The sequence below is a fragment of the Drosophila santomea genome, chromosome 3R (assembly GCF_016746245.2).
Source record: "Drosophila santomea strain STO CAGO 1482 chromosome 3R, Prin_Dsan_1.1, whole genome shotgun sequence".
NCBI lineage: Eukaryota > Metazoa > Arthropoda > Insecta > Diptera > Drosophilidae > Drosophila > Drosophila santomea.
The window spans coordinates 4,646,298-4,669,690 of NC_053019.2; the positions used below are offsets into that span (position 1 = coordinate 4,646,298).

Consider the following 23,393-nt stretch of genomic DNA (forward strand, 5'->3'; position numbering starts at 1 on the left):
CCTAGTTGAAAGATTACAATGTGCATTTTCTATGCGTAATTGGAAATGTGATTACAATAATCCACTAAATTACCCAGAACAGTGAATTTGATTCCTTGGGGGCATTACAGGTTTTGTTAAATATAATAACATCAACAATCAACCGAACAGGTTGACATCATAAAATGTCTGATCTTGCTGCTGATTGCATTCATAAAAGCCAACAAAGCAGCCATTTAACTTCGGCATGAGCATGACGAGAGCCAGCAATAAAAACATGCTGAAAAATAAAAATGCTCGGCAATAATTTCCATTCATGAAGTGCAAGCAAACAAATGACACACATCAAAAGCCACAGCTAAAGTCAAAAATACGTAAAAGAACGAAAGAAACTGCGGCTAAATTAATATTTATGTTGTAGAAGCAGCACAGATTTAAGATTGTTCGCTTTATGAACTGGCAGCCGGCCACAAAAACCAGATCCTCCAACACCAGAAGGAAGTTCCCTAGAAATGGGGTCAGGACACCGACGAAGTCGTAAATCTCGAGCACCGCAAAAATCAACAATAAAACTTTCGCTGCCAAAAACGTTGAATTCCCAAGATACAATTCCGTGCCATTGTCGTTAAAGAAAAGAGAGCTACAACTGAGTCGGGAAAGAGCCATAGAAATGGAGCACGCAGTACAAGTCTGTAAAAATCTCGGAGCATGTAAATTGACAAAGACCTTTGGAATGTAGAATGGCCATTGGCAATAAAGTTCAAGTCTCTACAATTTGTTTTATATCTTGTATGGTGTAAACATATTTTCTAAAAACTGTATCCCATGTAAACTGGGATGTACGTACAATTAATTAAGTTTATTATACGTGCTTGTTTGGAAAGGCATGAATTTGAATTTAAATGAAATATGATTAAGTACACTTTAAAAAATGGGAACGCTAAGCTGGCGCACTGGCATTTTGCACTCCAGGACGGAAATGCATCGGTTATCGAGATCATGGCGAATATATCCAAACTTGCAGCCACATCCAAGTCGACACCTTTTTATGAAAACGCAAAGGGGCTCTTCGATGTAGGGATGTGAACATTTGGGCTCAGTGCAGAGTAAGCAGGCTCGCTCCTCGTTTTCCCCGCAGGCTAAAGGAGTAGGGACACACAGTTCCTGTGACTTCTGTTTATGCTACTTTTTGGCTTACCTACGTTCACTTAACGGGGAAACTAAGGAACAACCCATCAGAATAAATAGAGAAAAAAGCTTCAAAGTTGTTTGCCGATGCAACATGGGCGTTGTGCGAGATGAGATGTAAAACTAAGAGCAAGCGTTCTAGGCCATTTGGCAAAAGAAATCGTTTTCATGGGACAATTAGCTACGGCGTAAAAATTATAAAAAGTAATGGTTTTAAAAATATATAAAGCAAATGTTAGTAACATGTGGTTTCCTTTACAAATTGTTGTCCATTTCCTTTGGAATTTAGCTTTATAATAAATAAAATTCAACAGCGTGAATTCTGATTACAATAAATAACAAACGAATTGAAACAAATTAGTTATTTTTATAGGCCCAACAAGTAAGTATGCTCAAAAGCCACATTCCGCTGCATTTAATTGTGTCATTGGTTAGCTACAAAAGCTGTGGGCATCCACTCCAATCCATTCCAATGGTCAACAGCCACTCGGACGTACAAATATTCGCAGACAGATACAGAAAGTGTTCCACCAAAGGGCTATTCAAGCCGTCATTCAGGCCGGCAGAGGAAACAGCATACCCAAAAGCCCTTGTGCTGCGTAGATAAAGCTGAACTATGACCTATGCCTCGAACAGGGATTTCGGAAAACGGAAAGGTAAAAATATAACCCAAACTGGCCAACCGAATGATAAATGAGGATAGGGCCCTGCATTTGATTATCATTCGAACAAATATGCAGCTAAAATTGCGGTGGCGGGTGAAATTTGCAACGAAAATCGTGTAGATTGCGGTCATGGCAGGGTTTAAGGTATTGGCATGCCAGCAACCCCCAGTTCTCCTGGCTTTGTGTGGGTTTAGGCCAAGTCACGCCGTTAGCGAGCGAAGTAAATATTTTATTGCCTGCTTTTGAGCGCTGCTCATTTGCTCCTGCCAATTGCTTCCCGAGGGCACTTGTTTAATTTACTCCGATGCTGGACAATGACCCTACCAGAGAGTCTTCTCTTCTACGGTACACATTTCAATTAAAGACTTAGTTGCACGTCGTGGGAACCATGAAAGTGGTCTGTCACTCAGTTGGCAGGCAATTCGTTTAAAAGCAGACGGCCGCCATGGCTCGTCTATCTTTTGAACAGCAAAAACCATTGACAATTTGCATAAATAAACCATTCTACGTTATTTTTTCATTCCCCCATTGACCCCTTTTCTTCGTTACCTATTTTTTTTCAAGGATTCTCCCTCAGCAGAACGATTGAGCGGCAGCTAATATTTTTGCCCTTTTTTTGTGGGCCAACAACGGCGAGTTGGAGGAACAATAATAGCTGCGGCAACAGCAGGACACAGATTGCGATGATGGGGCCGCATGGAGCTTAGGAGCATTTTTAGTTTGGCCTTCTCGCAGACGATGATGTGATGTGAGATTGGGGCCCCAACGCTGCCATAACTTTGAAGAAGCCGTGGCGAATGAAATGAAATATGAAGGGGCTTGGATTGGCCATCAAGTGAACAGATCCTTTTCAGTAGTTCGCAGTGCTTGGGGCCCATAATCGCTGGGACTTAAAGATTTTCGGCTGAAAAAGGCAAATAAATTGATTCTCCTTGAGATAGTACTCCCTTATCATGGCTTTTTATATTCCACCTTCCTGATGTCTTCATTCCGTTGAGACCACTCTTCCCGGATGGTGTATACCATGATTGAGAAGCTGTTGGCTTTCGAATGTTTGCCATTTCATTTATCAAAGTGTCGTTTTGTCCGGGGTCCTCGAACTTGCCATTTCTGCGACCTGTCACGTATAACTATTTCTGATTTTAGACATTAAATCATTGACAGTTGCTTATGTTTTCAATGGCTTTTCTATTGCATGTGAAGGGAAGAACTCCTCAAGAAACCTACTTGAATTATGGTTGGGCCATTTATTATTTCCATTTTGCTTTTTTTTCAGTTTTGTTTCGCCTAAGAGCTCGAAACGTTGAAAGCTAATCTATTTTAAGTGGCTGTAAAGCATTCAAGGATGTGGGAATGCGATTGTGTGAGTGTTTCTTTAATGAAATGTAGCATAATATTTTCATTTCGTCCTGGACATGTGTGTATGTGTGATAAGCGTGTAAATCCCCAAAAATAGCCAAAGACAAGCACAAATCCCACATGTAAGTATAACGAGGATGCGGAGTGCGAGGAGCATTTGGTGGCGACCAGTGACCATAAATCCGAGTAAAATGTATTTTGACATTTTGCACGCAAAGCGTGTGGCAGAAACTAACTAAGCGTGCTCGGGATTCCCACAGTGCTACATGCCATACACGCCCCAAAACGAAAGGTCATTCCAATGATGACGAGAAAGGACATCAGGCCAGGACGACTGGCTACCCGGCTGGCTAGGATTTGCTATGAAGTGTTAACATGCGATAACAGCGGCAACGAATAAAACACAATGAAGCGCAACTGATGAGGATGCGGTGAATGGGCATTCGAATGGGGGACCTTGATGATGCCTAATGCGAATGGAAAGACCCAGATCCCACCCGAGCGAATCCGTTCTCGTTGCCCATACCACACCCAATTCCCAAGCGAAACTGAAACACAGACCACAAACGAAATCAATCTTGGCCCAGGCTTCAGTTCGAAGGAAGTAAATGATGTGAAATGGCTTGAAACGAAGGATAAGGGCGAAATCAATGTCTGCATTTTTGTTTTTACACTTTTGTATCTTAGCATTGAGTTATGAATTTTAAAATGGAAACTAGCAATAGAGTAAAACGATATATAAGAATTACTCCATATATAAAAACAGCCTGGCAACCGAACAATTATATAACTATTTAACTATAATCTTTAACACTGTAACATCCTAGAACTTTAAACTTTGTAACTTAAAAACATGTGACATGTGACGTCATAGTAAAAAAAATCTTTTAATTACCTTTTTTCCTGGAGCATAAAACAGTGACTTTATTTCGCAAAAAAAGGAGCATAAAATTTGAGGAAAACTAAAACAAGTTGAAGCGTTTCGAAGCTCTAACCAGTAAACATTTTTTCACGCTCATAAACTCGACGGAAAATTGTTTGGTTTACCTTGGTGTGGGCGAGGAGTGTGACATATATTGGAGGGGGCTGGCTGGCAGGCTGGAAATGGAAAATGGGAAATGGGAGTTGCGAAGGGGGAGTGGACAAAGACCAGGAGCAGTTTCGTGGGCACCTTGGTCGCACTGTCACGGTCATAAAAATGTGCAAAGTATTTTGTATAGCGCTGGCTTCTCCCTCATACCGACCAAAGCTAATAACAAGCGAGGGTATGAAAATGGTTTTAATGCATAGAGTAAGAAAACAAAAAAAAAATGTTTATAAAAACCATTTTCTTGTTAAGTGGACTTTTGGACTTTACATTTTACTTGCTGGCACCGCTGTTCGTTGCGGGCAACTGTTTCACATTTGCTTTTTGCTTTCATTGTACTCAAGTTGGCGCGTAAGTTTAAATGAAAGACCATTTTTTCTGGAGGGTTTAGTGCTGAGCACTTTCGCGGACCCTGGCAATTTTTCATGTATTTCTGGGGATGCCAGGACGGGACTTACATCAACCTTAAAGCGGAAGTCCCTGAATTATATGTAATGCTGGGCATCAGAGATCTGAGACTGACGGATAAGGTTAGCTGTCTGTCTGTGGTCAGGCAGAGGAATTTATATAATATAATAAATTTGGAGGGGAATTCATCTAAGGCGAATGGGATAAACTGCGTGCAATAAAAAATTGCACGTAGCCATAGCTTGACATTCATGCGACCGCAATCTGTAATCAAATTCAGTTTCCTTTTTTAATTGATTAATAATATTATTTTGCTGCTGTTCTGTCGCCAACATGCTGGGCAAAACGTGTTTTTTCAATGAAATTACTCATACGCCGGGTGTACACCATATAATGCGGATATACGAACTTTTACTGCGCGATCTATTCTGGCACTGTCATCTTTTTGCCACAAATTCAATTTTCGTATGGCATTTGTTTTGGCTGGACATGAAAAATGGTCAAATGTTTTCCTATAATGCGATTTTCTTAACGTTTTCTTTCATGTGTTTGTGTTTAAGTGCGAGACGCTTGAAAAATGCTGATTGAAATGTCAAAAAAAAGGAAAAACATCGGATTTGTCCTTTTTTCATCAGGACTTTTCCTCCACAGCCTTTTGTTTGTACGCTCCTATTTTATTTCGGTTTCTGGTCCGTTTTGTTTTGTGTTTTCATCTGATTTGATTTGGCTTTCGGCCATTTGTTGGTAAATTCTCCCACTTTAATCAGAAGAAAAAATAATGCTCTGGCTAATCTGCTAAGCGTTTAATGTCCCCTGGGAATCTGGCTGTTATTATTGGAACCCTGTGAAACCCAGGGAGGGAGACGCACTTTACGAATTACTCATATGACAGGATATCAGAATAGTGTTAAGTTCCCGGCAACCAAAGCCATGAAGTGCCTAGCCGGGTTGTCATAAACGGACAACAAAATGTAACTTAATTGGGTTTTTGTTTGTAATTGAAACTGCAAAACTAAACTGCACATTGTCCGGCCATCAGCTGCACACAGTGTCCAATTTTAACTTAATTAAATTCGAAGCACTTTATATGCCGCTATTTTCGGCAGTTGCCGGCGCAACACATACCATCCTGTCTGGCATCCCAAAACTCCACATCCCGGTAGTGGTGCTGGTGGTAGTGGTGGATCCGGGCACATGCCTGGCACGTTTGCTCGTTTCTGAATATGTGCACTAGCTGCGATACATTCTCAGATCTCCGATGATGTCGTTGCACTTGGAGAATAATGGCGTTAGTAGATACAAATTACTCTACTAAATGATTGCTGCACTTTTTAATCCTTTAGTGCAACATCAATTTAAACGGACATTATTTGATTTTAAATGTTCGTTTTGTATAAACTTTATGTATATACTACTTATATTACCAATAAAACGACAATTTGAAATGATAAGAGGTACAAAACACAAAGAATAATAAAACAGCCAAAATAATTTAAATGCTTCTTTTAGGATTCTATTTTAAACTTTAATTATTCTGCGTGCACAGTCGCCTGTTGCCTGCGTTTCAAAATGTGATACAAAATGCCACAACAATGAAGCGACTCGTGCAGCAAGCTGTGCAACGAGGCGTATGAGTGTTGACTGCCGCGCGAGCAGGATAAATTGAGGGCGGCGGGGTGGAGCTGAGCTGTTCGCTTGGCTTATTATGCTATTGCATGCAAGGCTGCACCAAATCATGACGAATGACAACCCATTGTCCCAGAAAGTAAACCATCTTTTTACCGCTTTGAAACAAAAATAATAGCAGCGAAAATACCCTAAAAGGAAAGGAAAACTTTCCTTGCAAATAATAAACCGTAGGGGGAATTACACCACTTGACATTATTTATGGGCAGATACTCTACCTTTATGGGCTGAGTGTTGGACAGATAAATATTCACATATTTGCGTGCACAAAAATTTGCACAACGTGCCATCGTCTTCGATTGCACTTGATGTTGTTTTAGGGGTCTTGTTGGGTATGGCTCAATTGATTGCCCATTCATATGCCACACAAAGAATATCAAGATTCTACAGACAATGTCTTTTCCGGGCCATTATTGGGCTTGCTCCCATTTCTTCTTATGTTTATTTAGTTGCCCGATTTCGGACAAGAAAGGGGAAAGACGACACCCTCTTGTGGCTGTCCTACGCTCATAATGTGTTTATTTATTGTGTTTATATGATAAATTTTCCCTTTTTAGCTTCCAAAAAGGGGAGACATAAAACAATATAAAAACAGGTGACTTGATATTGCTCATGCGCGCCTTTGGCCGCAACGAATGCATAATAGCCTGCAAACAAAAAAAAAAATAAAACAAAAACAACTTAAATAGTATTTGCTTTGTTTTTGGTTTCAGACCTTATCCTTCACTTTTGGCCAAAACATGCTGGCAGGCCATTCGGAGGTGAGCTCTAATTCATTTCTATTCCGTTTCGGCATGGCATTGCATGCAGCTTTCGGTTTTTAATACATTTTTTTTGTGGCGCTGTTTCGACTTTATACTACCTTATCGCACTCTATGGCAAAGCGAGGCGATAGCCTCGAGTGGCTCGTGAATAATAGCAGGTGAGAACACAAATAACTCACATTCGCAATCAGTCAGTCCGACACCTGCGACATGAACTGGGCTACAATAATAATTGCAATTATCCTGCTGCTGCCAGCCAGCCAGCAAAGGTAACTCTTTACTTTAATCAAATTACAATCAGTTACACTAAATACGTTCAAACCTCTATTAGCTCCCAAGGCTTGGAACGCAAAGTTCTGTCGTACAATCCCACATACGATTTCTGGTTTTTCGTGCCAACTGGCAGACCCAAGGTGGTTACTCAGAATGTACAGAATGCATATTGGGCTGCACGGACAAAAGGAGGTGTTTGCTTCACAGATCTGTGGTTCTACTGCGCCACTGGCATAAAAATAGAGGAGTAAATATCTTGGAAGAAAAGAACACACACCACTTCCTTTAGGTGTAAAGGTTCATTAAAAGTAAAAATAAAAAATATGCGTAATGAGTACCCGATAACGCAACTCTTAACTGTGTGCTTTATCGGTCATGTTAACGCCCAAGTCGTAAAAATGTAAATCATTTGTGTTATCTTATTTGCTTTGAAAAACCAACTTTTTCCTAAGAAACCAAATTCTCTTCACGTTTGTCTTAAAGAATAAGCTAATTTCGCAAGGTCCAAAACATGTTATGACTTTTGGCAAGTTCCTCGACTATTAGATACCCGTTACTCCCGTGCGCGGGAGATGCAGACATGCAGTTAAACAGCAATGTTTTTCCCTTATCAGCTACAAGGGCCACCTAATGGACTGAACTTCATTCATTAGACTGAAAACAGTGTTTTGTAATTGGACTAAGAAAGGGCGTGAAATTGAAAAACATATAACAAACACTTAAAAATTCATTCAATTTTCGAGAGTGCGGACGTTGCAGTTCAACTTGTAGGCGTTACAGTTTAAAAAAATATAATCAAATTAAAAAGAAAACAATTTCAAAAATTATGGCAGTGACAGATTTAGCGCACGAAACTGGAAAATTAAACAAAACTAAAGCTTGTATAAAAAGTATTACACTTCAAATCCACTAGCTTACACGCTACTTGAACACAGTCACGTTTGGCGTGGATTTATTGCATGAAAGCTGATAAAAACGTAGATTGCAGTTCAGTTAAAGTTTATAATATAGTCATTCTTGCTTGCGCATTATTTTCCCAGTTGCCTCTGCTTCCCCTGATTTTATCACTTTCCATTTTTATATTCATTCCATGGACATGTTAAAGTATTCTTAAGAAGAAAATTGAAGTTGCAGTTGAAATTATTATTATTATGTTTACTTTGGCTGTGCTTGGACAAGAAACGAACAAAATCAGCAGAAGCAGACATTTTATTGCATCGCCGAGGGGCAGAGACTGAAATATAGTCCTTTTTGGAGAGGCGAACTGTGATTCTGTGTATATTTGCTTGTGCTGCTTCCCAGTAGCCAGTCTGCACTTATTTTTGTATTTTACTTTACTTTTTTGCTGCATCACGCAGAGGAAATGAAATATCAAATAATTTATGAATCAAGGCGGTTCCAAACTGCCGCAGATATGAAACTGGGAGAGCCAAAGGAATCCGCATCAAAGCAATGCCATTGCAATGCGCAGTCAAATGTATGATAAATATCCTGACTACATGGAACGCAAAACCACGACTATACTCGTACAGATGTATATGTATGAATCAGAAAGTCAAAAGTGGAAGTCAGTTTGATTGCTCATCCTCTTTCTCAGCGCGATGGCATTGTTTGGTTTTGCAGAGACTGACGAAAACTTTTGCAACAGAAACATGAAGTGCGTGGAAAATGAGTCATTTGTTGTAGCTGCTGTCAGTGTTGCTTTCGCACAAAAAAGCAAGTCAAAAGTGAAGACAAGTTTCCGACAATCCCCGAAATCCAGCTAAGAGTTGAGCCAACGAAAACTAAGAAGTTGCCGAGGAGTCTCTGAAATGTTAAGACTTGAGCATTCTGTGGTATGTTATGTTGAAATGCATCACTTCTCTCGCCATATATTAAGCGTGAATCGTGCAGATTCAACAGACTTACTGAGATCCTAAAAGTGTGCAACGCCTTTTGACATCACACATACGCCATGTTAGACAAATGCTAGGTGCAGCTTGGTAACAGTGCACTGCAGAGACACGAACAAATTCGTGAATATAAAACAAACGACTCCATTTTAATTTATAATTAAGTTGGTTCGTCTGTTTTCCATATAAATAAAAAATCTTGAGTAGCAAATATTTCCCTAACTAATTGACTCGATCATTGGCATCGGCTTTCGCAAAGTTTTTCCCACAAACTTGTCATTTAAACGGCATGAAATTTTCCACAAACCTGTCGCAAAGTTTTCCAGCACCAGCAGTGCCTAAAAAGTGAAAAAATAAACTTATTCCAAACTAATCAAATTGTCATTCTGGTTTAAAAAACTTCGTCCAACAGGGAAAACCAACTGCCAACTAAATGTCTGCAAATCAAAACATATTTTATCGGCAAAAAATCGAATATATCTTGGGGCCATTCGTACTAAAATAATCTCGGTTTTTACTTTCCTTTTGTTTGCCCATATCGAAAGCAAATTGATATCCTTGCTGCGTGGATGAACAATTTTTACTGGCCAACATTTTCAATTTATTTCGACAGGTTTTTCGAGAACCAAATGACTTTCTACATATTAAAACAGCTCGTTTAAACGTGTTTTTACCAGCAATCAATGGCTTTGTGTAGCTAAAGTGATTTTTTCTTTTCATTTCTCATTTTAATTCTGACCACATATCATCGGACGTCATTTGCCTAAGCTGCGGGCCAGACATTTGAACTGATATTGGTTTTGTCTGGAATGCATAGGAAAGATTGTGAAAGCGGTATTTTACGTCGGTATCGTGTTTAGACAACTTGCCTCATAAATATTTATGAGTATTATGATGCAAAAATTCTGCAACATAATCAAAATGCTGAACGGAGCGAACGAAAATGCAGGGAGGACAAAGAAAACGAACGAAGTAATAAAACAACCAAGAAGCAAAGCTCAGTGCAATCAAATCAGCCAAGATGGGGTGGAAAAACCGCCGGAGGTCCAACAGTAGCACAAACAGCCATCCGCATCTCCGCCAGGAGTGTGAAAATTATACACCGCCGACAATAAAAGACATCCACACCCAGAACATCCACTGAGTGAGCATCCGCACCACTGAGTGCAATGTCATAAAGGCTTCATGTCTCGCATTTCCTCCTTGGCTCAATTGAACGGTGGGCCAGGTAAACAGGACCAGTACCTGTGGGGCGGGTTCTCCAGTTGGAAGCTCACAGCTGGTCATCTTCAATGTGACAAATATGCAAAATATAAAAAAATTACGACGGGCTGGGGATTACTTGTGCATTGATGCAGGGAAATTGGATTTTTTGAATAACAATTTCTGGGAACTCAGTAAGCGAAATTTGAACCATTCAAGCTTAAATTCAGCTTTTTCAGGGATTCTTTGGGAAAGCGGGGGACTATTGCGAGGAAATGCGTCTGTTTGAATGTGGTGCTTTAGTGAGACTGCTTGCTGAAGGTAACGAATAAGAGACAACTAAAAGCAAAGAGTAACAAATTTGTATACCCATTACTCGTAGAGTTAGAGTGGGCGTGGGCATGGCAACATGTTTACAATCTTGCGCTGCGTCTACGTCTATGAAATTTGCATGCTGAATCTCCAATTTCTATCTTTTATATTTCTTGAGATCTCGAAGTTCATACGGACAGACAGACGAACGGGCAGACGGACAAGGCCAGATCGACTCCGCAATTGATCCTGATCAAGAATATATATACTTTCTATGGCTTAAAATGTTTTCTTATGCCTGCAACATACTTACGAATCTAGTATACGGGTGTAATAAAAACAACATTTACCTCAAAGCATAGATAAAGTGTCAAAATTAGATTGAGTATTCAAAAATAAAACCATATATTACATTTCGTTATTCAGCCTTTTTAATTTAAGTAATATTCAATACTTGTAAATTATCAAATATTCCCACGAAAAGTGGAGTTTAATTAGGTTTTAAATTAAAGATACTCACACCGCAAAAGCGAAAAGGACCGAAATTAAAATTTTATCTCTTGTAAAAATAAATCGCTCAACAATGCATTCCTTCTCGGCACCTTTATTTTCAATTTCCCCCCATAAATAGCCGCAAAATGCTGGACCATTCCATATACCCATGTGTATGTGTGTGCGACGGGGCACGGAAAGATGGTCCTTTCGGATATTTATTCCATTACCGAGGAAGTGACTTTTGTTTTCTGGTGGTGCACAGCAGCGGCTGTCTCCGCTGTCCACAATGAGCTATTGCCCTGTGCCCGGCACTAAAAGGATGAGAATCTGTGCCTCCCTTTCGGGACTCCGTTTCTGGTTACCATTCATTTCACACACGGAAATTTACGATTTACACGTATGCCAAATGCAATGGCAACTGCAAATGGGAATTGGGAGCAGCAGGATTGGGAGAACACGGCTGTCTCTGCTCTTGGCGATAATGGTTTGCCAGGATGCGACTGTTTTCCTTGTTGTTTCGGCTGGATGTCTGCTGGATGGCGTGCAAGATGCAATCGATGGCAAATAGCGTGGAATGCAGTGGTATTCTCAAGTATATGCAGCACATATGCAGACGTGCTGAGAGCTCCAACAATTATTGCCCAGGCTGACAACAATAAGGGAGATGGCATTGAAATTCCATTTCATTGTTGTGCAGCAAGTAGTAGCACCCGTTCCCCAGTTGCATTCCCATTGCCGATCATCAGTTTGTTTACACAATCAGCTGTGTTTGCATGGCCAATGCGATTCCCTTGTTTTTCTTTTCAAAAGGATGAAATCCTGGGTAACTCTTTTGCCTTGGCTGCATATTTTTGATTTATCGCTACGCACGTTGCAGGATTCAAATCGGGGTTGTTGTGCTGCTGTTTCATGCAAATTTCTACTCTGTTTTCCTGTTTTTTTCTTCCCAACCAGCTCTACGAGACAAGCAAACCAGCAACAAATTTTCGGTTCTTCGCTGGAGAACGACGTAAACCAGCAATTAGAAGGAGAACGGGGATAGTGTTCAATTGAAACCAAACTGAGGCAATTCAAGCAGGAAATGAGAGTATGAGAAATATGTAGTAGAAAACCATATAAAGCCTCTTTGCAGAACATTTTGAAAGCAGCATAATCGTTTGATTAACGAGTTTGGGAAGTAATCAGAATAAGTCATTCTCTTTTACTTGATTCCACCCAGCAAATCAGCCCTGGACATTTTACTTTGATTTTCAGTGGCCCTGACTCACATACATACCTCCCAGCTGCCAATACCAGGCTGTCATTAACAACCCGAAAGGTCTATTGACCATTTACATAAGTTCAAAATGGCCAGCAAAGAGAAAGCAATGCTTTAAAAAGTGCAAAAGTAGACCGAGAAATGAGAAAAAAGAGCAAACACAACACACTCGAGGACGTCAGGAAGTCATGCAAATTTTTGCTGCTTTTGTCTACTTGTCTAGGGAATATGTTTGGCCCTCCGGACTCCTTGAAGCCATGTGTGTGGGCAGGTTCTACCTTATTTTTTCCCCCAAAGCTGTTTTTTGGTTTTTGGCCGATGCCATCAGGTGGACCCTTGGCTGGTGGCTCGTTTGCTGATGCGTATCATGATTGCGGCACTTGTAAGCAAACAGCGCTGGGGACCGAGTGGCTTGGGCCACCGAGACAGAACAGTGTCAGCTGATGGACCGCAGAATCAATATGCATTTGAATATGCTGCTGGCTCAGCGAAGCAGCTCATGTACCATTGATGCTCATGTCCTGATGCCATGAGAAGTCCGCCGACAGACAAACACACAACTTTCCACGCACGTGACCTCACGTATCAGTTCTCGAAATTTATTTGGTCCCTCTGCATGGCCAGGGAATTTCACATTTGGGAGCCATTTTGAATAAGAAAGTAAACGATATACATTCGTTGCAGCAAAGAGTATCGCAGGTTGATCAGATGTTGAATGAAATTTAGATTATTTGGTTTTAAACAAATTGTTTAGTTAAGTTTTTCGGTTGAGTGAATTAGTCATTAGGAAACGCATTACTGAAAAGTCTAAGAACCGAGTTTACATCAGATTGTATAAATCTTTTTAACCAACATGTTTCTACTTAGAAAAAATAGAGGTTTACAGATAAAATACAAGATAGAGAGCATATACAAACGTCGATGCTGAGTAGTTGAGATAGCAGGATGACGACCAACAGCATTTGCATAAGAAGTGACTGATGGCGTCCGATGGGAGACAGGTGGGAGAATATGTACATATATCAAAAGGCAAACTTAATTATACCAGATGCTGGCGAAAAACGAGGGAGCCGGTACGCGGTGGAAAAAATATAAATCCCAATACTGCATGAGCAACATCAGCAAATCCCAAATCCAATAAATAAGAACAGACGGGGAAATGCTTTCGCCACGAGATGGCATGTGTGAAGAAGCCAATGAAAAGTCATAATAATAAGCCTGGGGAATTCAAAACAAGAGCAACAAATTAATGGAAGCCTGCGGAGCTTAGACTTCGGTGTACATAAATGTAATTAAATTGGGAAGTCTTTTTTTGTGAATAGGAAGAGAGTGGTGGATGTTGACACCTATATGTCAGGCCACATGATTAATTAACGTTAACCAACGAAGACTTTGCCTAACAGTGAATAAGATAAGTTACACAAATCTGTCTTTTCAAGTATCCGAAATTCATTAGTGTACAAATGGGATTCAATTTCAGAGACACTAGTAATCGTGATCACGTAATTAAAACCATTTATATTTAGGAAGGGCAATGTATGCATGTCATTGGTTGTGTAAATAACTGGAGCTTCTTTTATTGGAGTTTTACAAATGAATTATTTTGCTACTTGCAGACAAATGTTTTCAGCAAGTTGGGAAACTAATACTTTAACCTACAAGATTGTAAGCTATTAGTGTTCGCAAAAGAAAGCCGAACTAAACATAAAATATTTAACGCTTAGCTAGAGGGTGATTTGTATTAAAGCTAGCTAGCCAATATAGCTATCTAACAAATTACTTTGACACTAAGCGAGGAACGAAACTAATTAAAATCCTAAACTTCACCTGAATTCGCAGGACTGTGCCCCAACTATTCTTATACAAAATCGCTGCCATGCCAACCGGCGAACGACAACAGCCCAACTTTCCCTTGATGGGTGGGCGTGGCCAATTTGAAGCAAAGTTTCTCATACAAAAGTTCGGCCTGCAATAATGCCAAAAACAAATGAGAAACAGCGTCAGGAAACGAAACCAGAACCAGAACGAAAAACCCAAAACCCCAAAACCAGCGCGAAACTATGTAAAGTTTTTAATCATGATGCCTCTTTCGCAAAATCAAAATCAGGCAGCGACAGTAGTTGTGGAAAGAACCCACTCGCGACAAGCCAATTAAAATTTACCACAAGGCGGCTTACATGTCGTATGCGTAACATTGCCGCACGCCCACAAACGGAAAAGGCGATTTATCCAAAGACCATTTTGGGTTTATTAAAATTTCATTTATCACAGTGGCGACTGGCGCGGCCAAAGTTTGGTCTGCATATTTCCTCTCCATTTTGGCAGTGTGCATTTTTCCATTTTTAGGCTTCGAAAATTGGTTTTTCCGTCTAGCCTCTGCTGGGCGCTGGGAAACTTTTAACCAAACTAAAGGTGCTTCAAATTTTGCCGTTATGTCCTCGAAAAAAGTTGTGGACGCTTTTGAATATCAGCGCCTGCGGTTGAATAAAGCCTTTGCCCCGCACATACTAAATTCCAGTAACAATAAATGGGAAGCGAACTGTACTTCAAATTCAACAGCGAAGCAAATTTATTCCGGGTAGGGAGAAAAATAGTTTTCTCATTGTTCAAAACTTGTTGAGGAGCACAATCTGAATTGCATTATATATTGACTTAAACTGGATAAAGAATCTCAAGGAAATTAATAAATATGATAATAAAATGAGCAAGAGTTTGAAGAAAGGAAATAGCTAGTTTGGAAAACTTTGCATTTGTCGAAAAGGTAACGAAAACGATTTTTCCTTTTTTTTTGTGTCAGACGAAGCGGAAAATTTCAAGAGTTATTAAAATTTCCAATTGAATGCCAATTTTTTGTTTTAAGTAATCATCAAAAGTTTCATCTTGAGTTTAATTTTAGAGTTCAATGAAGGTGAAATGGCTTCTATTGTGATCAATATAGCCTTAGCTTTTGTGGTGAATTGATATGCGTAATCTGCCTTTTCTTGCTTGGCCAATTTGTAGTTTCCATTCTTTATGGTCAAGCAAATTCAATTAAATTATCCATTGCACATATCTGAAGTGATTTTCTTGGGAGACCAAAAAGTCTGTTCGGATTGTCAAATAGCTAGGAATTTGCTGCCAAACCAGTCGAGTGTATGTGCGAAACGCAACAACAAGTAACAAAAACAGAGTCATATCAAATAATGCACATTTCCGCTTCCGCTGCGAGAATGTAGAAAGTCGAAAGTTGAAAAGCAGCAAGGATATGCCTTTGTCATAAGTAGTGGCTCACTCAATATTGGCTCTGCCCACTTTTCGCCTTCTCGCAAGTGTTTAGAAATAAACAACTTCAGTGTAAATTGCCTTCGGCAACGGCTTTTGACTTGACTTGGGACTATATATGTGGGTGTATCATAGCTGAGCTCTGCCATTTTCTTCATGAAGACAAACAGTGTATCCTTGGAAGACATTAAGAAATCAACTTTAGACGCCAACGCGCCTTTTGTTATGGCCACACCGAATGCTACAGCTACAGTCTGTGTGTTTTTGCACTTTGTTTGCTGTTTTAGTCTTTGTCCTTGGCGGGCCTTCCATCCTCTTACCCATCGTTGTTATTGTAAATTTCCTCAAAGAAAGGGACGAAAATCTACAACATAAACATAAAGTTATTATATAAATATGAAGTTACCAAAGGCAAAAAGTGGCATGGGTGGAAATCTGGTAAACGAGAGGGAAAACTTTTCCGCCTCGAAGGGAACTTTCTTTCCCATTTCTTCGGTTTGGGATGGTATTTTTTCCTGCCAATGCTGTGGGTTCTTGGTTTCTTCGGTTTTGGCCTGTCATGATGCAGAGGCTTTTGAATTATGCGGCACATTAAGTCCCAAGTGCATGCCTTCAGAGTTTATTTAGTCCCGTCCAAACCAAAGAAAACCGTCGTTGAAATGATGAATGGGTATGAAATATTTGAATTGTGTTGAAGGGTTCATCAGGACAAAGAAAACAAGCTTAAGAAATAGATGGCAGGATCAGGATTACTTACTGGATTACTAGCTTAAGTGTAAAACCAATTAAATGCTCTGATTGTTCGTTAAAACTCATTTGAGCATTTTTTTTCTGCAGAAACCAAACAACAATTTCATTTTTATCAACCAACAGCTCTAGAGGGAAAACCCCTGTCTTTTTCCCTTAACAAAACACTACAATGTATTCAATTTAAACAAACCAATTTGACAATGCAGGAAAGAGGCAGACAGTAATACCAGCAGCAACACCAGAAACAAAAGCACCACCGACGCAGAACAGATATGTGTACTATATCGCATAGTTTCGGATAAAATCCATGCATATCCATGCATATGCGATTGCGGACAGGGACCGCCAAAAGGGGTGTAGTGTGGAGGGGCTGTAAACGCGACCGCAGAATAAACAAGAACAGAAGCTGCAACAAAAATGCCGACAGTGAGAGACAAAAGCAGGGCAGGCTAAAGCCATTACTCATACGTCATGTGGCACCGGCAAAAGGGAATTTACTCGCACAAATACAAAATTCATAAAAAGCAACTAAAGCGCCAGGGCGCAAAAACAGCAAACATATATGTACGGCGGATTGGCAAGTGGATCAGAGAGTAAAATCCACATTCCCATTCCCATTCCTATCCACCAATTTCCCCGGAGGGATTTCGGTATCGTGCAGTTTTCCTCATGCGTTTTCTGGTTTTCCTTGGCTTCGCATTATTTCTATTCCCCAATTACCCGTTGCCAGGACAACTTCTTGATTTTTGCACCCCTTTCAGCTCCTCCGGGTTTTCGGGGCTATACTTGTCGTCTGGGTTGCGTTTAACCACAAATTAAATTATCTGACAATTTACAACTGCGTGCAGCACCAGACTGTACCACAACACACCGCTTTCCCCCTGGAGTGGATAACTCACCCACAAATGAAACCCTTCAATGCCACACGCTTAGAGGTCTTGTTGCATAACATTTTTCAGAGCATAGGGGATTGAAGCACAAACATAAATCCATGTATACCAAGGGCACTGAATTGGAAGCATACCTGCAAAGGAAAATTAATAACGTTTATTAAATTAATGCCAAATATTAAATTGATTGAACTAGTTTCAAAATATATAATTATTTCTTTTAAAATTAATGAATTTTTTTTTTTTTATGTTATCAAATATGTTGGTCTTTCTGGAATAAAATGCTTCTATAAATAAAAGGCATTTAAAGTGTGGAAACTGTTTATTATTGTGCTGCATGAATATAAATATTACAATATTTTAAAATTTAATATGTACATAATTACCACATGAAATATGCATTATTCATTTATTTTACTTTTATATACAATCGAATTATAATATATTAAATAAATGCTCATATAACTTGCAATGAGTTATGTGCATATTCATATTACTGTCCAGTCAAAACAAAGACAACCTTATAAGGTGTACTTTTCAACACACTAACCACAAGTGATCAATCATGACCCCACATAGAAATGTCAATCAATTTCCTCAAAAAAAAAAGGGAAATAGAATGCACAAAATGTATTTTAGAACATTATTTTAGGCATTTGCAGCACGTAGCTGACAAGCAAAATCAGGAGTCTAAATAAATAAAATATTTATATACGTACGGGCATTCTGGCCCCTCTTCCCAGCACCCAACACCCAGCATAAAACGTCAGCCGGAACTGACAAGGACGTTTCCTAAATGATTCCTTCCTGGTTATGTCAACAAGGATTCACCGGCCTCCCTAATTGCCAAGTATTCATCACACGTGCGTCCATGCGACTAAACGTGACAGATCCATTTATGTACAAGGAGTTTAATAGAAACAGGGAAAAATAGGGAAAAATATATCATCGAATTTGGTAAACTTATGAGATTTGCTTTAAAGTGTCCACCGAAAACATAACGATTCTCGTTATTCGGTCTAGAAAGCGTAATGCATTTTTCTTGTTTAATCTTGGGTAAGACTTAGGACATAGAGGAAACATGAAATGAAAACGGATGGCTAGCAAAGTGGAAAGATTTTGGCCCAGTTGCCTGCCAGAAAAGCAAAATGAAGCGAATGTGGCGATAGGAAGCTCCTGGAAAAGATTGCTCCTGCTAGCATTTAGATAACTTGGCAAGTATCCTAAAGCAAACATTGAATTATGGGCAACGACTGCATTTTGGTCCTTACTTGCTGCCCAGGATATCTGTGCGTTTGCTAATGCATTTAATATTTTATAGGTAAAACTGTCTAAGACCTTCGGACGATTTATCCCAAAATGTAGGCAATATATTTGCCATTATCCGATGAGCAGCTGGCCAAATGCATTCCTTTAAGGATGTCGGGAAAATATTGACAGCATGCTTGACTTGGGATAATCTGCCTCGTGGGAGCAGGCACTCGACCACTCGACCCATTTGAATCCAAGTAAGCGGCTTATCCGAAAAACACCAAATGGAATGATGTACAGCCAAGTGGAGCTCATAAACATTGCGGGCGTCGCACCAAATCCATTTGCAACCTTGTTTACGCTGCGTATAGGTAACAAATCAACGGAGCGAGGAACACGGAGCAGTACAGAGTGCAACCGCAAGCAAAATGCCTGATTGGCAACATAAATCAGAGAGGACAGGCAGCTCCACAGCAGCAGCCACAAACCTGCCCGCCCCTTTTTCGTTCCGCCCCAATCCCGCTTGAAAACCCGACAGTTGGGATGGCCGCAAAATAGTACCCCCCAAAAAACAACTGGAAAGGGGCCCGGCATCGCATACCAAAGCATGGAATACCCTCCCAGATACACGATACGGTGATGTGGTTTATGCCAAACCAAAAAGTATGTAAGAAACATTTCAAAACATGACTTTGTTGGAGTTTAGCGGAAAAAATACCTATATATGAATGTAGTACCAATAATACCTATAATGGGCTTAACAAGAACCTATTATTTATACTAACCATTCTTATGCAGCAACGAAATGGTTACTCAACTGTTATAATGGAATTGAGAAAAATGTAACAATCTAAAAATAAATGTAGGTACCAAAAGTTGAAATCACACTTGTAAATGGAAATGTAATTCAAAGTTACATTTTGTTTAAAATTAATTAAAAAGGCTGTCTCAGCTATATATGTATGTTCTATAATACAAAGCTTTGTAAGATCGGAAGTGATTGTTAGTCGGTAAGATAGTAAGAAAAAAATAGTACCCTTCAGATAGAGTGTGCCAACACACATGCCACAGCTTCGTGACGCGCTTTTTGGGCAAGTTGCAGCTGCAACCAGGTGGGCTACCTCCGGTTCCCAGTTCCCGCAGTCCTGTCGAGCTTCATGGCCCCTCGAAACTACTGTGACACAAACGCTGAATGACTTCGTTAGCGGCACATGCACATGGATAGAGAAAGCTGTCAAACTTATGCAAAACAGGGCAGAGGGACAGGTGAGCAGCCGCTGACAAAGTGAACAAGATAGAGCTGCAGGCAGGTGGGCCTGCAATCCGTGCGAGTTCAATTGAGCAGCAAATTGTCATGGCAAATGTTCAAAAAAAGTATATGTGTATGACTGGGGAAATTCGGGAGGAAGGGGTCTGCTTACTTGCAGTTTGCAGGCGACAAAATTGTTAGCACAAATAAATGGCGAACGGCAGAAAGTCAAACTGCAAGGGAAAAACGTTTCAAATTTATTGCGCCAACCTGCGCTATTTGCATTCACTCCAGTCCTCTTGTGGCCCCTTTTTAAGGTTTATGGGGGAAAACGTTTGTGGTGGGTGTTTCGGGCATGGAACTTCGTTTGCCATAAGCTTCACCTTTTATAGCTAGCAATCCCCATCGACTTAAAGTTACTTTATCGAATTATTTTGTGAATATTTTTGACGTAAATTCATGCATAAGCAAACAAATCAAGTTAAACACATTTTATCTGTGAAGCTAAAAACAAAAAAAAAAATGTATTTAATGCATTTTAAAGTTCTGCAGACAACGAAACAAATCCGTTTAAGTGCAAAGAAAATAAAGACAATCGTTCTGAAAAAAGTATTTGTAGACTTGCACATTCTTCAAGGTCTTCATTGTACCCTTGAGCGAACCTCAAAATTAAGAAACCTAAAGAACTTTTAATTTAGCAGAAGAATGCCCTTTTACCAGAAGAACCTAAAGGAGATCAAGGAAAGTGCACCAGTACGGAAAACTGAGGCACGTGTATCCTTAATGCCGCATCCCCCCAGTCTCCCCGGTTGCTTCTCAACTGTTCGATTACCCAAACTCCGATTGGCGATTTCCTTCTCTTTTTGTGCTGCCGTTACACCTTTTTGCCGCATTCCGAACTGATTTGCATGCTGTTCGCTTCCTGCCGTTTGTTTTTCCGCCGATTTAGCAAGACTACCTGGCGTTTCTTTGGCTCTTAACCTTTTCTTTGCAGCAGGATTCTAACGAATTTGCTCTGCTGCCCGAAAATTGAGTTCAACTCGTTTCCATCCTTTTAGTAACTGAAGCTGGTGAAGGTATTTGCTTTAGTTCTAGCCCAAGCTTTATTTATTTATGTCCCTTGGCTGCTGGATATTTTTGGTGTGTAAATTAAAATGCAACTCAAGTTGATCTCGCTCCAAGTGGGTTAAGCAAAGTCTGGCTGAAATGAAATGGAAATGCTCCCAGTGCCCGTTGGAAGATGTGCCCAGTTCCCTAGCCAGAACCGAGAAGTCCTTGTGTAAGCACTTGTGTGGTTCAACAATTAAAACGAAGTGATTTCCTCCATTCCGCTCCGTGAACCACCATGGTCCTCCTAGTTGTCGTAGGTTTGTCGGTATTTACCCATGTGTACGTGTGACTCTGTACGAAATGTGAACTTGTTGTTCTTTCTCTCTGCTCCGGGTTTATTTTTTGTATATTTTTTCGATGCTATTTGCTGAGAAAAGACAGAAGCGCAGCTGTGCGTCAACTACATTCCCGGCAGCCATCAGAAGGCTAAGGGGAATTATAGCTATTGCAGGAAACGTCGTCTGCTCTCAATGTGCAATATTTCTAATGCACTCTGAGAAAGAAAATAAGGCGAGAGATCTTGCAATCACTAAAATCAATTGGATGGGTTTTAAGCCTGTCACCTCGTGTGCTGATTTCTGCTAAGTAAATTGTACACATATTCCTATTTCTTAGAAAAAAAGTTTATTTGAGTTCTGGGTCGCATCAAAATAAAAAGTTATATGTATTAGCGAATAAGAGCCATGGATTTCCACTCTATTCTACGCATGTCCATTTACGTGCTCCAAACTTTCACAATTTGCATTCTCCATATTTACTTTTCAACCATTATCCACCCTGAATCCCATATCAACTCCAAGTAAATATGCTTCAAAAAAGCCGAAGTAAAGTCATTTCGGGTTCAAGGGAATATTCAATATGTTTGAGAGGGCGGTTCAGTGGTGTGAGTTAAAGGAATACTATAAAATTTGCCTGATAATCCAATAAAGTCAACGAGCAGCATGGAGAGCCACTCGGCTAACTGCTTCATTGATACGCACAAGCCGCAGCCACTTACACACTCGCCCAAACACACACAAACACAGACGGCGGGTGTGCTGTGCACACACTTATGACAAAACCAGATGGAAGCCAAACCGCATTTATAAGTCGGCACGGTACGGACAGCCGACGTTCTAACATATAGTGCAATGCCTGTCGCTGAATGATTCACTCAGTGTCTGTCCTGTTGACATTAGATTGTGTTTAAAGTGGTAAGACACACACCAGCATTAGGGTGGACCTGTCAAGAAGTAAGTAAGGGAGCTTCACTGTTTCGTTCGAGCAAAATTCTTGTTTGCTATATGCCCTTGACTTAATAAAATGTAATAAAATATATGTAAGTACAAAAAAATATGTAAGTACTAAAACCACAAAAAATTACTAATTGGTTCTTGAGCTTAGTTTTTATTGCGTCAACAGTGCGTATGAATGTTTAAAGGATTAAGTTATAAACCAACTCCGAAACAGCCTAAAGCCCACTCATATATTCATTTAAAGCCTTGAAAATCGTCAGCATATATACATTTATATATTTATGCAACGGCGGTATCACATGCCACATTGTCACATACTTTGTGGCAGGCATGTGAATATGTGCGAGTTTATGTTTGACAATTGTATGTTCTTCAGCCGTTTTTTGTTGCTGGGAAAGGCGGATGTCTAAATGACATTTACTCAATTTGCGCGCAATTGATTTTTCGCTTAGCCCAAGCACAAACAAGGGAGACCGAAAAAAAATAATGAAATATACATAAATACGTGACTTCTAGGGATATGAAAAGTATAAAATGAGCAGCGGCAGCAAATGGGAGAAATAAAAAGGGCCAAAGTCTAACCACTTCGCCATTGAACCCTATTCAAGTATTCCCTTTTTTTTATTAACTTCACACAATTTGCTCTACGGAGCTCCCCGTTTTTTCTATCCGCAATATGTTGGCTGGCTGACTGACGTTAAGGGTCTTAGAAGTTGGGTGGTCTGAGCTGTGCTGATTGTAGTCGATATAATCGCACATTATTGACACATTATTCTAGGGGCACTTGGCCCACACTTGACTGCCAAACCGACTTTTTGTTTCTTGGCTCGATCACATTTGTTATACCCGTTACTCGTAGAGTAAAAGGGTATACTAGATTCGTTGAAAAGTATGTAACAGGCAGAAGGAAGGGTTTCCGATCATGTAAAGTATATATATTCTTGATCAGGACCAATAGCCGATATGACCATGTCCGTCTGTCCGTCCGTATGAACGCTGTGATCTCAGGAACTACAAAAGCTAGAAAGTTGAGATTAAGCATACAGACTCCAGAGACATAGACGCAGCGCAAGTTTGT

At 40.0% G+C, this 23,393-nt stretch overlaps 3 protein-coding genes and 1 long non-coding RNA gene across 7 annotated transcripts in view; 2 read left to right on the forward strand and 2 right to left on the reverse strand.

The window, feature by feature from the left end:
* LOC120450872 (heparan-sulfate 6-O-sulfotransferase 2) overlaps positions 1 to 23,393 on the reverse strand; it is a 79,794-nt gene that overhangs the window by 11,747 nt on the left and 44,654 nt on the right. The gene's annotated exons all lie outside the window — the stretch shown is intronic.
* LOC120450873 lies at positions 824 to 1,289 on the reverse strand. Its single transcript, XM_039634101.1, has 2 exons — positions 1,182 to 1,289; positions 824 to 1,118 (listed from the first exon to the last, which is right to left on the reverse strand). The coding sequence occupies exons 1-2, from the start codon at positions 1,261 to 1,263 to the stop codon at positions 904 to 906; spliced, it is 297 nt and encodes a 98-aa protein (XP_039490035.1). The 5' UTR covers positions 1,264 to 1,289; the 3' UTR covers positions 824 to 903.
* LOC120450875 lies at positions 1,416 to 2,783 on the forward strand. 2 transcript variants are annotated; one of them, XR_005616332.1, is made up of 3 exons: positions 1,416 to 1,549; positions 1,603 to 1,823; positions 2,397 to 2,783. It is a non-coding gene; the product is annotated as an uncharacterized LOC120450875 (long non-coding RNA). The 2 variants fall into 2 exon arrangements; XR_005616333.1 differs by having other exon boundaries at positions 1,444 to 1,549; positions 1,612 to 1,823.
* Positions 7,281 to 7,814, forward strand: LOC120450874. The gene is made up of 2 exons (XM_039634102.1): positions 7,281 to 7,405; positions 7,468 to 7,814. The coding sequence occupies exons 1-2, from the start codon at positions 7,347 to 7,349 to the stop codon at positions 7,658 to 7,660; spliced, it is 252 nt and encodes an 83-aa protein (XP_039490036.1). The 5' UTR covers positions 7,281 to 7,346; the 3' UTR covers positions 7,661 to 7,814.